At 38.2% G+C, this 13698-nt stretch overlaps 1 protein-coding gene across 3 annotated transcripts in view; it reads right to left on the bottom strand.

Annotated features, from left to right (window-relative positions):
• The window catches only part of KDM5A (lysine demethylase 5A), a 51140-nt gene that overhangs the window by 18110 nt on the left and 19332 nt on the right, over nucleotides 1-13698 (bottom strand). For 2 of the 3 annotated variants that reach the window (XM_030040589.2, XM_030040591.2), the window contains exons 10-18: nucleotides 13378-13536; nucleotides 11560-11741; nucleotides 9608-9770; nucleotides 8651-8770; nucleotides 7230-7424; nucleotides 6939-7120; nucleotides 6537-6661; nucleotides 6136-6286; nucleotides 2960-3077 (exon numbers count right to left, since the gene is read on the bottom strand). In XM_030040589.2, the coding sequence (XP_029896449.1) occupies nucleotides 2960-3077; nucleotides 6136-6286; nucleotides 6537-6661; nucleotides 6939-7120; nucleotides 7230-7424; nucleotides 8651-8770; nucleotides 9608-9770; nucleotides 11560-11741; nucleotides 13378-13536 (1395 nt within the window). The remainder of the gene's footprint in view (nucleotides 1-2959; nucleotides 3078-6135; nucleotides 6287-6536; nucleotides 6662-6938; nucleotides 7121-7229; nucleotides 7425-8650; nucleotides 8771-9607; nucleotides 9771-11559; nucleotides 11742-13377; nucleotides 13537-13698) is intronic. The other variant, XM_030040590.2, reaches the window with a different exon arrangement.

A 13698-nucleotide genomic window follows, 5' to 3' on the forward strand; every position in this document is an offset into this window, starting at 1 on the left:
ACATTAATTTTAAAATAGTGGGGGGAAAGGGGACTTCTGCAAACAGGTCGTCCTTTCAATCTAGTGTCAGGGTCTTTACAGTAATGATCGTAATATACAATAGAACAAAACATGCTGAGGAGAAAGAACAAGCCAGAGTTGTACGAGGACACGAATACCAAAAGATCACTAAAATAACAGTGGTCAAGTATGAAATTACTATTTACTACAGCAGGCCCACCACTTAAACACATCGGGGTTTTATTGAAGAAAGGAAAGAAATGAAAATGCAAAATCCTCTAATGAAAGGAGACAGTTTCACAGAAATCCAACTGCACTGCTGCAGTTGTCCTCATCCTCATGTTTTGGCACTGCCAATGAAAAAAATCAGACAGCAAACAGACAGGAAAGAATGTCTGCAGGAAACTCATTCAAGGACATTCAACCAGTATACTCAATTGATTCACTCCTGAGTCTCTTACAAAGAGACAGGTATTTCTGATAGCAAGTCAATGGCACAATGAGGAGCAAAACCTGCCTTTCCTAACCCTTAGCTTACTGCCTGTTTTGTCTGATGCTGCTTTTCATGACTGTCTGGAAACCAGAAGGCATTTACAAAAAAGAACAAGACCTACATTATAAATGTTTTTATTTAGGGAACATATGCTGAATGCTTCATAGTGACAACAGTAAATTATTACAGTTTAATAATTATAATGCCTTTTGTGTTAGAAAATACTCATCGTGCAACATGCCAATTATTTTGCAATTCATTATGATGGATAATTGCATTCAAATGCCATGTTGAAAGTTAGTGAGTGCTTAGGCATAAATGATCATTATCTAACTTCATTCAGAAACTAAGAGACTATGGATAGTAACCAGTAAAATGATAATATTTATTTTATTGGCTAGTGATTATGTTGAAGCTTCAAGAACATACACATGCACAGAGTACTTTAACAGAACGAGTTTCGTAAGGCTGAGGGGCGGGGGGAAGAGAGACTAGTTGGGAGAAAATATTTAGACAAAAATACAAATTAAAACTATTAAGAGCTTATTATATGCCTGCAGCTCTGTCATCTATGACTTATATCTTAATTAGAAGCAGGTTTTAAATACATTAGAAACAAAAAACTCCTTTGAGAACAATCTTATAGGTCTATTAATAGATGATGATAAAATTTCATGAATATTAGTAAATGTTTCTGGTTTGTATGTGGAAAGAAGTGTAGTAAAATCATCCTGTCATATGAGGATGATAATATACTTTCCACTCGATTAGCTGCTGGGAAACACATTAAAGAACATCTCTGAAGGATAAAGACTAGCATCAACAGGCCTGGAAAATCTGCGTCCTAGAGTCCTATAGTTTTCTGAAGGTACTTGTTTTCAGCAACAACATGCCAATATCATAAAGACAAGAAGAAAGTCCAATACAAAGTCTCTCTGTGATATCAACTCTGAACTACCATGGAAAAGTTAATACAGAATTCATGAATGAAGAAGGACACAACTAACTAGTAAACACTTACGGAAAAGAGGCCTTCTCAAGCAAGACTAACTTATTTTTAAAGTATATGTTTGGTTATATAGTGGTAGCTGCACATACGGTAATGTTTAGAATTTTAGGCCCTCAATGTAGCACTACAGAACATTCTTAAAACTGTATCATCAGAGAACATGTGCATTAATAAACAGTTAACATACAACTCAAGAACCATTTCTCAAGGTGAAAAATCTATATTAAGGATGTCTCTTGAAAAGTTTTCTAGAAGTTGGTTAGTAGGCGAAACACTACTTAACATTTCATCATCAGTGACAGAGAAACAAATTAAGATTGCTGCTGAAAACACTTGCTATGATACAGACTGCCAGAGTGATAAACGATAATAGCAGCCAGGGGAATCAGTATGATCTGGATTACTTATTAGTCTAGATTCATTCAAAGACAGGTGCAAAGATATATATGAAGGACAAGAAATGCAGGCCATGCATACAGATTAAGGGGGCTGTAACCTGGAAAGCAAGGATGAGAAGTATTTACAGAACAATTGCTAATGTGGTACTGCTTTCCCTCTCCCCTAAAGAAGCACACCAATATAACCTTCAGAAGTTTCTATAAAAACACACAAAAGGTAGGATTTAACCAGAAATTCCACCACTATACATAGCATTAATGACACTGGAATAAGAGTAACTGGTTCAGAGAGATAAAACCGGGCCACCTGGACAGTGACAGGTGGGGGGGGATCTTTCATCTTGGTGTAGCTACAGTGAGACCACCACATCTGACAATGCCCATTGCAACAGACACCTTAAAAAGTGTACACAGTCACGTAAAGAGCTCTGTTTTTTTGCCTAAATGCTGACCGTCACGTGCAATACCCCACACTGTCTGAAACTGCTACACAAGAGCAAAGGTATTCTTCCAGAATGGCAAAGGAGGCCAGGTGGAATATTTTAGAGCACCTCACAGGGCACTAGATATCCACACTTAGGCTACCAAACTGAGCCCAACATATTCAGCTGCTATAACTACACTAGCATAAAAGTACAAACGCCATCATTGCTCACTTAGAGACATGCTTGCAAATGAGCAGAAAATATATGTTACCATTCCATTACAGAGAGATAGCAACATGTCATCAGCAAAACTTCAATGACAACAGCAAGATTACCCAGTAAAGCAGGGAAACACTGAGCTAGACGTATCCAGAGTCTTTTACGTCCTTTCTTGAGGCCACAAATATCATTGCAAAGCAGCTATTTGCTTTACATTAGAAGCTAGAAATGAAACACCCCATTAAATCCATCTCTGCCAGTGCAGGACTGATTCTTAAAGAAAAAAGCCTTTCATCCTTTACACCAGGCAACATTATCTGTTAAAAAAAAAAAACAACCAAACAACAAACCCACACCACAAAAACAAAACAAAGTAAAAAGCATGACATTATCTGAGGAGTAGATACAAACTTACCTTTACTTGTCGGGCCTGGCTGATAACACAGGGCAAGCTAAACAACTGCTGTACAAATGCTTTAAGCTCCTCCATAGTTAGCTTGGTCCGTGTCCTTCCACTATCTTGGCTCTGTCTGCTGTATGAATGGACATAATTAAACAGTATTAGGAAAGAGGTAAGATGATGATCCCTGGATTTACTCCCAGTGACAGAAAGCTATCAAGATTATGGAGAAGTTATGAAAAAAACTTCATCACTTGAGAACTCAAAAAACCCCAAACTCCACAAGAAGTCCAAAATCTTGAAAACTAAATTTAATATAATTCCTCTAAGCACCTTCAAGGGAATTTACCCTGCTCTTCAGAGGTAGGAGTGTCTAGATGACTTTCAAATTGAGTTTGCTCCAAACAGGTGAAAGAACAAAAAGCCTGCTTTAGGCAGCTCAAGAAGTTGACTGCCATGACAGGCACTGACAATAAGTCTGAGATATGTAACAGCAACAAGCTCTGAAAAGAAGTCTTATTTTCTAGAGCGCTCTCTTGTAACCAAAGAACTGCTGAAACTGGCCTTGCAACAGGAGAAGACTGCTATTGAGTAGGACATGTTCTGCAAAGACACTTCCATTAAATATCACTCGAAGCAAGTATAACAAGCCTGCTGAACGCAGTGAAAGACTTAAAAGCAATACACTGCACAAATTAAACTCTTGGTATAGGTATCACTGGCAGGCACAACAACTTCACAAGCAGGACAGATTTTAAACACTGAAGAGTTGTTCCTTGCTAACAAATCCACAGTTTATTACTAAAAAAAACATTAAAAAACCCAGAATTCGATCTTTCAACCTATGGACTTAAATATAATCGTAAAAGTAAAATTTTGATTAATGATCAAATATAATTACACATTATCTAAAACTCAGAGGGGAAAAAAAGAATACTGCTGGCTTTGACTTGCTACGACAGACAGTAAGAAGGAGCGGTGGCTGCATGGGACCTACCGTGCCTCCAATACTGCTGCGCGAGAGCAAACGGGGTGCAGTGCTCCAAGACACCACCGTGGGAGAGCACACTGTCTGAAACATTGCACTGGCGTTCTGTCCCTAGTCCAACCACAGAATGCCACAGCATGAGATGCTGCACAAAAAGATACAACTATCCCTGCTTATGGAAACTCACAACTTTCAATAGCAGGGAGAGATACGGGATTGGAATATTGGACACACCTTCACAGCTACACGTTACCTATTTTACAGGTTTATATATAATTAGATGCATAAGGGATAGATTTTCTTTTGCTACATTTGACCATGAGTTTATTGCTGCTTTAATCCCTGCCAAATTGTTCAGTTTGAACACTCACTTTTAATTTGCCTTTTCAATAACCTTATCCTTTGCGTAAATGTGATCCTTCTCAATGTATTAAATATGAAGATAAATGTTAAAGAAGCTGAACATGACCTCTATGTTTATATTTCCTAACACTGTTCATCAAAATATTTCTCGAACCTCAATTTTGTAACATATTGCTATTTAGCATACAACAGCCCTCAGACATATAAATAAGTCCTTTTTTTTGCCTCATGGAATTCTTTCAGCTTTAGATCAGACACACCATTGAAAGTTGTCAAATCTTTCTACCCCTTGTGTTTCTTGGGATAGTGCTGGTAATCCACCAAATAATTAACTGAAGGCAAGCCTGTTGAGAGCATGCTGACACACTCCAACAGCAGGAGGAGGAGGAAGCAGCAACAGACCAGGAACACCTGGGAGCTACTAAAATAATTAAACTTCACCAGGAACAGGGCAATGCAACCCCTGTAGCCTTGCTTTACTCACCCAGACCAGAGTTCTAAGTGACCATACCTCTGTGGTAGTGGGATCCCACAAGCAATAAAAACCAAACAGAAGAGCCTTCTTTCCCCTTCAAATACAGCAAAAATGCTTCTGTATTTAATAATAGCTTTCCAATTACATCAGGTATTATACTTCGGTCTGTGGTGTAACACTAATATCTCAGTGTTCAAATTCAAGCAATTATGACATGCATTATGTTCTGTGTAGCAAAGTTGGGTATTATAATTAACAAGGGATTTACGTTTTACTGCCTCCCTTGAAAAGTCTTAAGTAATACACAAAAACTACACATGCAAAAAACCCAACCAACTACAAAGCCAAATTTTATACTTGGCAGAGGAAATGCAAGCTACAGAAGTTTACCATACCACCTCTGGCACACTAATTACTGTCATCCGATCAAATGATTTTCTATGGGACTTTTATTCAGTGCACAGAATGCATAGTAGAGAAAGAAGAACATGTTGCTGAAGGTTCGTGACAACAGAACAAGGGGACACTTCCAGCAGAGTGCTGAGGTAGGGCCAGGGGACAGAGTTAACACTGAAGCAGCCACAGGCAAGCAGACAACACAGACAACTAAACTGCCAGAAGTCACTGAGGCAAGCCACTCCTTTTCAGCCACACATCACTGCCTCCCATGGTCCTTCCCAAGAAGGAAAAGACTGGCTCAAACTATTGCTCTCTGCACTGTTCTGCTCCCCAAGATCTTTTTGTCCCAGTCAGTGCCGGCAAGACACATTTCCTTTGCATCTTCCAGTAACTCCACCAGCATGACAACACATTCTGCAACTTGAGAACAGCTGGCAAAATTGTATTTTTGAGAAATGCTGTACCAGAAGATAAAATTGTGCTTGCCTCACCAATCGTAATTGGTATTTCCTACTTTTCAAGCATTTTGCTTTGCAATCCAATGTTTTAGCAGATTTTCTTTCCATAGCTTTAAGCTATGTACTTAGCCATGCCATCTAAAATACAAACATTCACGTCAAGACTTACTTTCATTACATTTTTTCCTCTTGTCTTTCCCTACAACTCTCCCACACGTTCAGAGAAATACCTGATCAGCAATCAAACAAGACAACTTCTCCAAAGGATTTCACATTTCAGTACGTAAGTCAGCTGAAAACAGTATGTTTAACACTTCCAACCAAGTCCACTTTTTTGGCCCTTTGTGTCACCATATCTGCCTCCCCTACCTCTCAATGAGTCACAGCACTAAGGACAGGAAACACTGAAAGAAGTTAGTAGGCAGTGAGACCTCAGCGTTCTGACATTTCCAGGTCCAATCAAGTAACAAAACAGACAGATGGAAACTTAAAAAAATGCCTGTCCTACCTGTGTTTTTGCTTTTTGCTCAGAAGCAGCTGTGCTACTGAAGCACAGGTCTCTGCTTCTTTCACAGCATCTCTGAGCCTGCGGAAAAGATCATTCTCTGGATATTTCCTGTCTTCAGCATCCTCCAACATTACCCTCAGCTCAATCACATCTGTAATAACAGTACATAAATAATTTGTATGCAAAAACAAAAGCAATTTTAGACTGCTTCAAAGGCCTTCAATCAAGGTTCCAACAGGCTAGTTCAATTTGAAATGCACAATTAAGAGTTGCATTACACTCTCAGATTAGCTCCTTTCTTTTTTCCACTAAACAATACACAGTGTTTCTCTCATTAAATGAGAGCACAGAACAAATGTAGGAGTTTCAGGACATCCTACTATGAACGATAGAAGTCTGACCTTTCTTGTGGTTGAGATTGGCAGACAGAGCCTCTGTAACTCTACTGACCCAAGTGTCATAAGACTGTGCTCTAACTTTCACTCCGTACAGCAAAGAAGGAAGGTCTTCTAGTGGGTACCGGTACCTGGAGATATGGAAGAAAAAGACAGAAAGAGTATCAATGCCCATACAAAAGCCAGGATATTGCTTATATCGAGTTTTTCCAGCTACAACAAGGCCAGAAAGACAGAACATATATAATACCTGTTGCCTTGGAACCAAGAAACAAGCAAAGAGGATAAAAATACTCCTTAAATAGAGGAAGAGAGAAGTGTAGCCAAATGTTATGTTTGGTCACTGGTCTCCAGCAAACTATTGGATATGGAAGAAAAGTTGGGGGAAAAAAAAAAAATCCTGTGTACCTTAGACACTTCTTCTGCATGGGACATGGACATAAATCAGATGGATGGTATAAGCATACCAGACGCTCAGGATTACAGGAACATGTAAGAGCTGACAAGAAGCACGTGGTTCTGCAAGCTGTGCACTGACGCTCATCATCTGGAACCAGTTCAAACACCTCTTCTTCAGACATCAACACTCCCTAACAAAAAAAAAATTAGACACTTGCTAAAAAACTCTAAGCCAGGCAGGGGGAGGGGGAAGCAAAAGTTCTTTTGCAAGCAAAGTAAGAGTTGTCTTTTATTACTCACCATCTGTACAACAGACTCCCTTAACCGTGTCTCCTCCTCTATCATTAGAGTCATCTCCTTGCAGACCATGGCAGCCAGCCCAACATCCAAGCACTCTGGATCTGCAGCCATCTTGAAGATCAGCTCTTCATGGGAGAAAACACAATGACGTCCTAGCCTTCGGTAATGGCTCACACACTGACGTCCAATGGGAAGCTACAAAAAACCAGCATCTGTCATTCTGGGAAAAGACGTTTCAAGATGATCTCTTAGCTCCCATTTTCCTTCCTTTGACAAAATCTGGGAAAAGACTGAGACTAAGAGTTGTATCTTATGGGACAGAGACAATTATAACAACCTTAAATCACATCACAGATGAGGACAAAGATGATATCCATGTTGGGGGGGCATAACCTTACATGCCTAACTTTCAGGCACAAGTTTAAGAGTTATCCTAAGCTCTTTTTACTTCCAGTGGAAAGAAACTGGCACCAAAAAGAAGTCATCTGGTCTATGCTAAGGTGAATGCATTGCCCTCTGGATATTACTATGCTTGGACATAGACATTTACCACAAGATGCCTAAAGTTAACCAAAATTGATATCACTCATTTTGTGCCTTTTAAAGCAAAAAATTTAAAATGCTAGATGAATTTGCTACAGATTTCTGGTTACATTTTGCATAAGCAAAGGAAATTTCACATGGTTGCTGTGAGTTTAGCAGTTTTTCGCAGAGGCTATACACAGATTACATCATGAGCACAGGAGAGAAAAAGAACACTGACACACTGTCAATTCTGCAGACAATTTTTCTGATGAATGAATAAAATTATCTGATTAAGTACTAAAATTCCTATTTGAAGGTAATAAGAAGTTAGAGATAGATAAACTACAAATGAGATGGTAAATTCCAACTGTAAACCCTGGATAGTGATAGGACACACTTTTGACAACTTACTGAAGAATCCGCGTAAGCTATGCTCTAGTGTGGCATGGCTATTAGAACAAGTACTAATATAATTTAAAAGGTACAAAATGAGCTGGCACAAAAAGAGAACAAAAGACTGTTATATGCCTATCTCCAACATTGAAATGACAACAGCTGTTTGAGACAGTACATTAATGTGTATTAAATTCAGAAAGAGGCATCACAGAAATACTAGCTAAAGGTACTGTGATATGTCACTTTTTGGTTAGATCAATACTTAAAAAGGAAGACCATGTGCCAAAATTTCAGTTTGAAGCTGCTTAAAATTATGTGCTCATCAAAATTATTTTGGGTAACAGAAACTCACATCAGTCTTTAACTGTTGTACCAGGAACTATAAACATAAAACAAACTATGTAACTTAAAAGACTATTCTTCAGATAATTAAGTTACTAACACGCTCCTTGCAAAGATCACCTAGCAAAGACATAGCAAACATATACAAAAGAACAGACCCAGTCAGCAGTGCAGAAGTTCACAGCTTCAGCAAAATTATATCCCTGGTTAAATCCAGAGTGATAGGCACGAGGAAAGGTCACAACAAATTCGCCAGCACACTGATTGGTTCTGTATACCTAATACAAGTGAGGATAAAAGGAAAAAAAAAAAAAAAAAAAAAAAAAAATATGAAACTTGCAAGAGAGTTTAACACAAGTAATTACAAGACATTTGAACACCACTTTCTTTACCTATAACACACCACATGCAAGGTAGCTACCCCAAAAGTGGTAAAGATGGGTTCTGTCTTCTTAAAGTGAATCCTCAATTTATAGACTTGCTCAAAAAAGCTGAATATATAAGCCAATGGTTGAAAATTCACTTTATGAATCACAAAAGCAATGTTTCTTTATCATTATTTAATCCATCCACCACAAAGGCAAAAGCTTCTGGAAACTGTTTATTGTTTGCTTTGTTGGGGTATTTGCTAGGGAAGCAATCTATCCTAAAACAAAAGCAAATGATAATGACTGCTGCTTAAAGGTCTACAGCCAATTATTTTTGGTCAAAAAAGCATTTTGTAATGCTGAGATTTCTACTGAACATAAGACAAGTATTTTACTGTCAAAAGATATTAAACACATTTCACAAACTTTCTGCTATGGCAGGGTGGGGATCTTCTTAATTAAAAATTACATGTAACACAATGTAGACTTGTTCTATAAGATTTTATGTAAAAAGCTTGGCACACTCACTTCTGATATAAGATAATTTAAATTTCACGGTGAGTCTAGGGAAGATTCTAGAAATTAGCTTTAAAAAAGCACCCCATAACTAATGAATTGAATATGTAAATGTCCACGACAAAAATTCTTCAGAGTTATGCCAAACCATTGTTACACAAATCTGGCACAGAATGAAAAAAAGAGAGCGCATAGGAGTACTTATGTAAAAAATGCTCATGTGCTACTCACTGGTACACCATGTTCCATCAGCACATTGGGGTTCATAATAGTGACCAGCTGATGCAGGAGGTCAGGCTGGGATTCAAATAGCTCAGGAGCCAATTCCTTCATCACATCTTCTAGCTGCTCTGCCGCATGAGAGGGCACGCCATACCATGTCTTTGGCTCTCCCCTAACAAAACACAACCACAGTAATAAACACATTGCTTAAAGGAAAGTAACAGTGCTACCCAACTGCAAAGTACACCTCAAATCTAGCACCACTGTCCACACAAGCCAAATATTTTGCACATAGACACAAAAATGTCTTTAATCAACAACCGTCGTCTTCAGGGTGTATCATTCTAATTTGAAAAATCAATTACACTACAACAGAATTCTGAACATACCTGACAGCAGATTTGCCATGACAAGCCTAACGTGGAAGATATTTATCATTTACCATGCTCTAAAGGGATAAAAATGGGCAATTATTTTCCTGTAGGAAGAATAAAGTAAGTTTAACAAACAAAACCTTGGCCGTCGCAGCTAATGTTTAAGAGAAAAGAGATCATGGTATTCCTTCACTCACTCAATTAGGCTTGGAGTAGTCGTATTCCTGAAATCAATGAAATAGTATACCAACTAAACAGAAGTGGAAAGAATAAAACACCAGACAGTGCAATGACATATAAGCAATCCTTCTAATATACATAACCAATTACTGAAAACCAGTGGTCCACTGGACTCTTAAGATAAAAAAAATGCCTGATAACATGAATTAGTTAAGTATGAGGAAAAAAAAGATTAACAAGACCAAAACTAAACAGAATATTACCTGAGAACATATTACTCCAGTCCTTCCAGTCCTGTCTTAACCAAAATAAACTGTAATGATCTAGTATCTATAGTGCTGAGGTTTATTTTTTTAATTTTATTTTATTACGAAGTACAAGCAGTAGTCTGCTGAAATATCTGAAACTGTTTACATAGCACAATTTAACTGTATTAATAATCTTGGCATCAACCATCCCAAAAGTTAGATAAGACACAATGCAGCATTTTCTGTCGTTCCTGCAGGCTTCAGTGACACCTGCTGGTAGGACACAGCTACTAAACCCTAGTAAACGACTACTACTCTGCATCTGGGCTGCTGGAATTCAACAGCTGACACAAAACCCTCACATGCTGATCTAGTTAATAGCATGCTGAGGACAATACCTGAACTCGAAACAAAATAATTAATTCAGATCTTACTAGCAAACATGTTTCTCCAGAAATATGCAATCACAGTCTAAAGGCTATCAACTCATCCTTACCAGATGTACAGTAAACTTTCTATTCTAAAGGGGTGCTTCCCACAGCTTTCCCCTCCTTCCCCCCAGTTCCATCCACCATGACTGAGCCTGATGAACTGGAAAGACTGCAATGCAAATAGTTAATCTGTCACAATTCTTCTTTTTGAACACGAAAGCTGAACACCAGAGCACTTCTAGGGTTGTTCTCAAAGTCAGAACTACTTTCAAATTTCTCTTGACTAGGAGTATTTCTGTGTATACATAGATCTGCTGCTGAACTGGCAACTCTGATGCCTGTGTAAGCCACTAGGCAGCAGCCTCCATTTCCAGCATAGGGGCATACCAACTTTAAATTATAAAGCGGTGAACCAGTGAACTGTAACTCAGTTCAAAACCAAAAGCTTTCTTAGAAAACACGTGAGCCTGTAAAGCATGATCTTACAGTGACACTGGATTTTTTGCAACACAAGAATATTTAATCTGTTAATGAAAAACACTGAAGCGCTTCAAACAGTATCTGTAGTCGCTTTTAATCAGCCTCAGCTAAGAATATGGACCGCTCAGCTAATTTAGCTTTTTGATTAAAAATGTCATCAGCATGCGTAGGCATTTTCAAGTAGAACTACAAATTTACTAACAGCAAACAGGGCAGTGTAAGGTAGATGCACAAAGGAAAGACCATACCAGTGCAGGTAGTTGATGGAATAGCTCCAGTGATCTTCAATATGCCAGCAAAATGAGGAGAAGCACATCCCTACATACAGCCAAGGTACCTTCATGCCAGAGATATCTGCATTGATGTGAGCAAGGACTGATTGTTCTAGAATTGGCATGTTATTCAAGTTCCAACCAGAAAGTGCATAATCCTGCCAAAAAGAGGAGAAAATTCTGAACAAATCAGAAGAACATAAAGACACCAACTCCAGAAAAGGAAAGAACAAAGGAAGAGATCGGCCTATCCATTTCTATAGTAGACAGTGGGTAATATTCTGCAACAATGAAGCACCAAAACTAGGAAATAATTTCTTAAATACCTTAGTCAGCAATTAATCAGACTAAGATTTAAGGCCAGTCCTGGTATTTCAACATATGTAACCCATCTTCTTTGGATCAAGGCTTACATACATAGGCTTTGATATTCTTCCCCCCAAGTTTATAGGTTTCATACTTTTCTAGTGAAACAAAATACCAGCAACACTAATAGAAGAACAAAAGATAGAAGTCTTCAATAAAATAGGATAACTTAAGATTGTAAACAATGCAGTGAATCTTATGTTGTTATTTCAGCTTTTTTAAAACCTGCTTTACTGCACTGCAGTTTATCTTGATCTTCTTTATATATTACTTCAGAAAGTTTTCTTAAGAGAAGAAATTCCTACACACTCATTTCTGAGAAGACAGCATCACTAGTTAAGCAATCCCACCTTTACTTTCAAATACACACAATTTGTACAAAAAATGAGAATCCAAACAGACTGCCTTAAAAGCTCACTACTGTGCTTTAACATTAGTCTACTTTCCACCTTAAAAAAAGCTGTTAACACAGATTCACATGTTATGTGAATGTCATTTTAGGCATATCCCATAGATGCTGAAAAGACTGGTCACACCCTCAGCTCAGCCACACATTCCTGCTGTTTCCTTTGCTCTGACACTATAAAGACAATGCAGTGAGTCAGATGACTTAAGTGACCTGGCTAGAAAATATTTTTTAAAATTACTACTTTCATACAGATAGATCAACAAGCAGTTCTGACTCATTAAGCAGCTACACAATCACTGCATAGCCAACAAAGGTACAGGTAGGAAGGTGCAGGTATGGGTGGAAGAAAATAGTGAGGAGGATTACCTCTTCCAGGGAGCAGTATAAATTGATTTGGGGCTGTGTAATCACGAAACCACACCTTTACTCTCATTTCGTTTGAATTTAAACATATAAGCACCAGAAAATTGACATGCTACAGTAAGGTCTGAGGGAAAATAGGTAATATACTTAGCAGATGTTCTTTATAAAATTTTCTATAGTAGGATGCTGTATGTACATGTTTTCATTCTTACAGTATGCACAGTCAGAGAAACAAGCTAAATCCAGTTAGTTTGTTTTACCTTTTACGAACCTCCCAAGGAGGTTAGAATCATGTTTCTGTAGCTAACTCTATAATGAAAAGGTTTGGAACAAGAAAAAAAAAAAAAAAAATCTTATCAGTGTCCTCATACTCGGACATACTGTTACAACTTGCACATCTTTGCCTGCTAAGATTAAGTGATACAAAACAGGTGTGACTTAAATCATGAAAAGCAGCTTAGCTATCAGCAACCAGATCTGTAAAAGAACCTAAAATATCAGATTAATGCCCTGCTCAAGAGGAATGTTAAGTGCCTGCAAAAGCCTTAAGCAGTTTCTTCATGAAAAAAATCCATGCTGATTTCTGACATAAATTCTTAATGTGAAATCCTATGCAGAGCAAAGAATGGGGTCAGTTTGCATATCCTGTTCCTCACCTCCTCCTCTGGCATCAGCTTTCGTCGGCCATCCTTCACTGGGAAGCCACTTCCAAAGTCCTTGGATGAGATATCAGCCCCATATTCCACAATGACGTCTTCTTCTATGCTGCTCACCAATCGCCAGAATTCTTTTTCTACGAGCTCAGTGGGAACCATCTGAAAGCGGAAAAGATATTAGGGTATGTGCAGATAAGACCCAACATAAAAGTTATCATTCCAGCAATAAATCATTACTAATCCCCCATGAATTTTCAAACGCCAAAGCCACTCCTTCTCTCCCCCCCACCTCTTCAAAGTCATACAGTTTGGTCTGTATTC

Source organism: Aquila chrysaetos, chromosome 17 (assembly GCF_900496995.4).
Source record: "Aquila chrysaetos chrysaetos chromosome 17, bAquChr1.4, whole genome shotgun sequence".
Lineage (NCBI taxonomy): Eukaryota > Metazoa > Chordata > Aves > Accipitriformes > Accipitridae > Aquila > Aquila chrysaetos.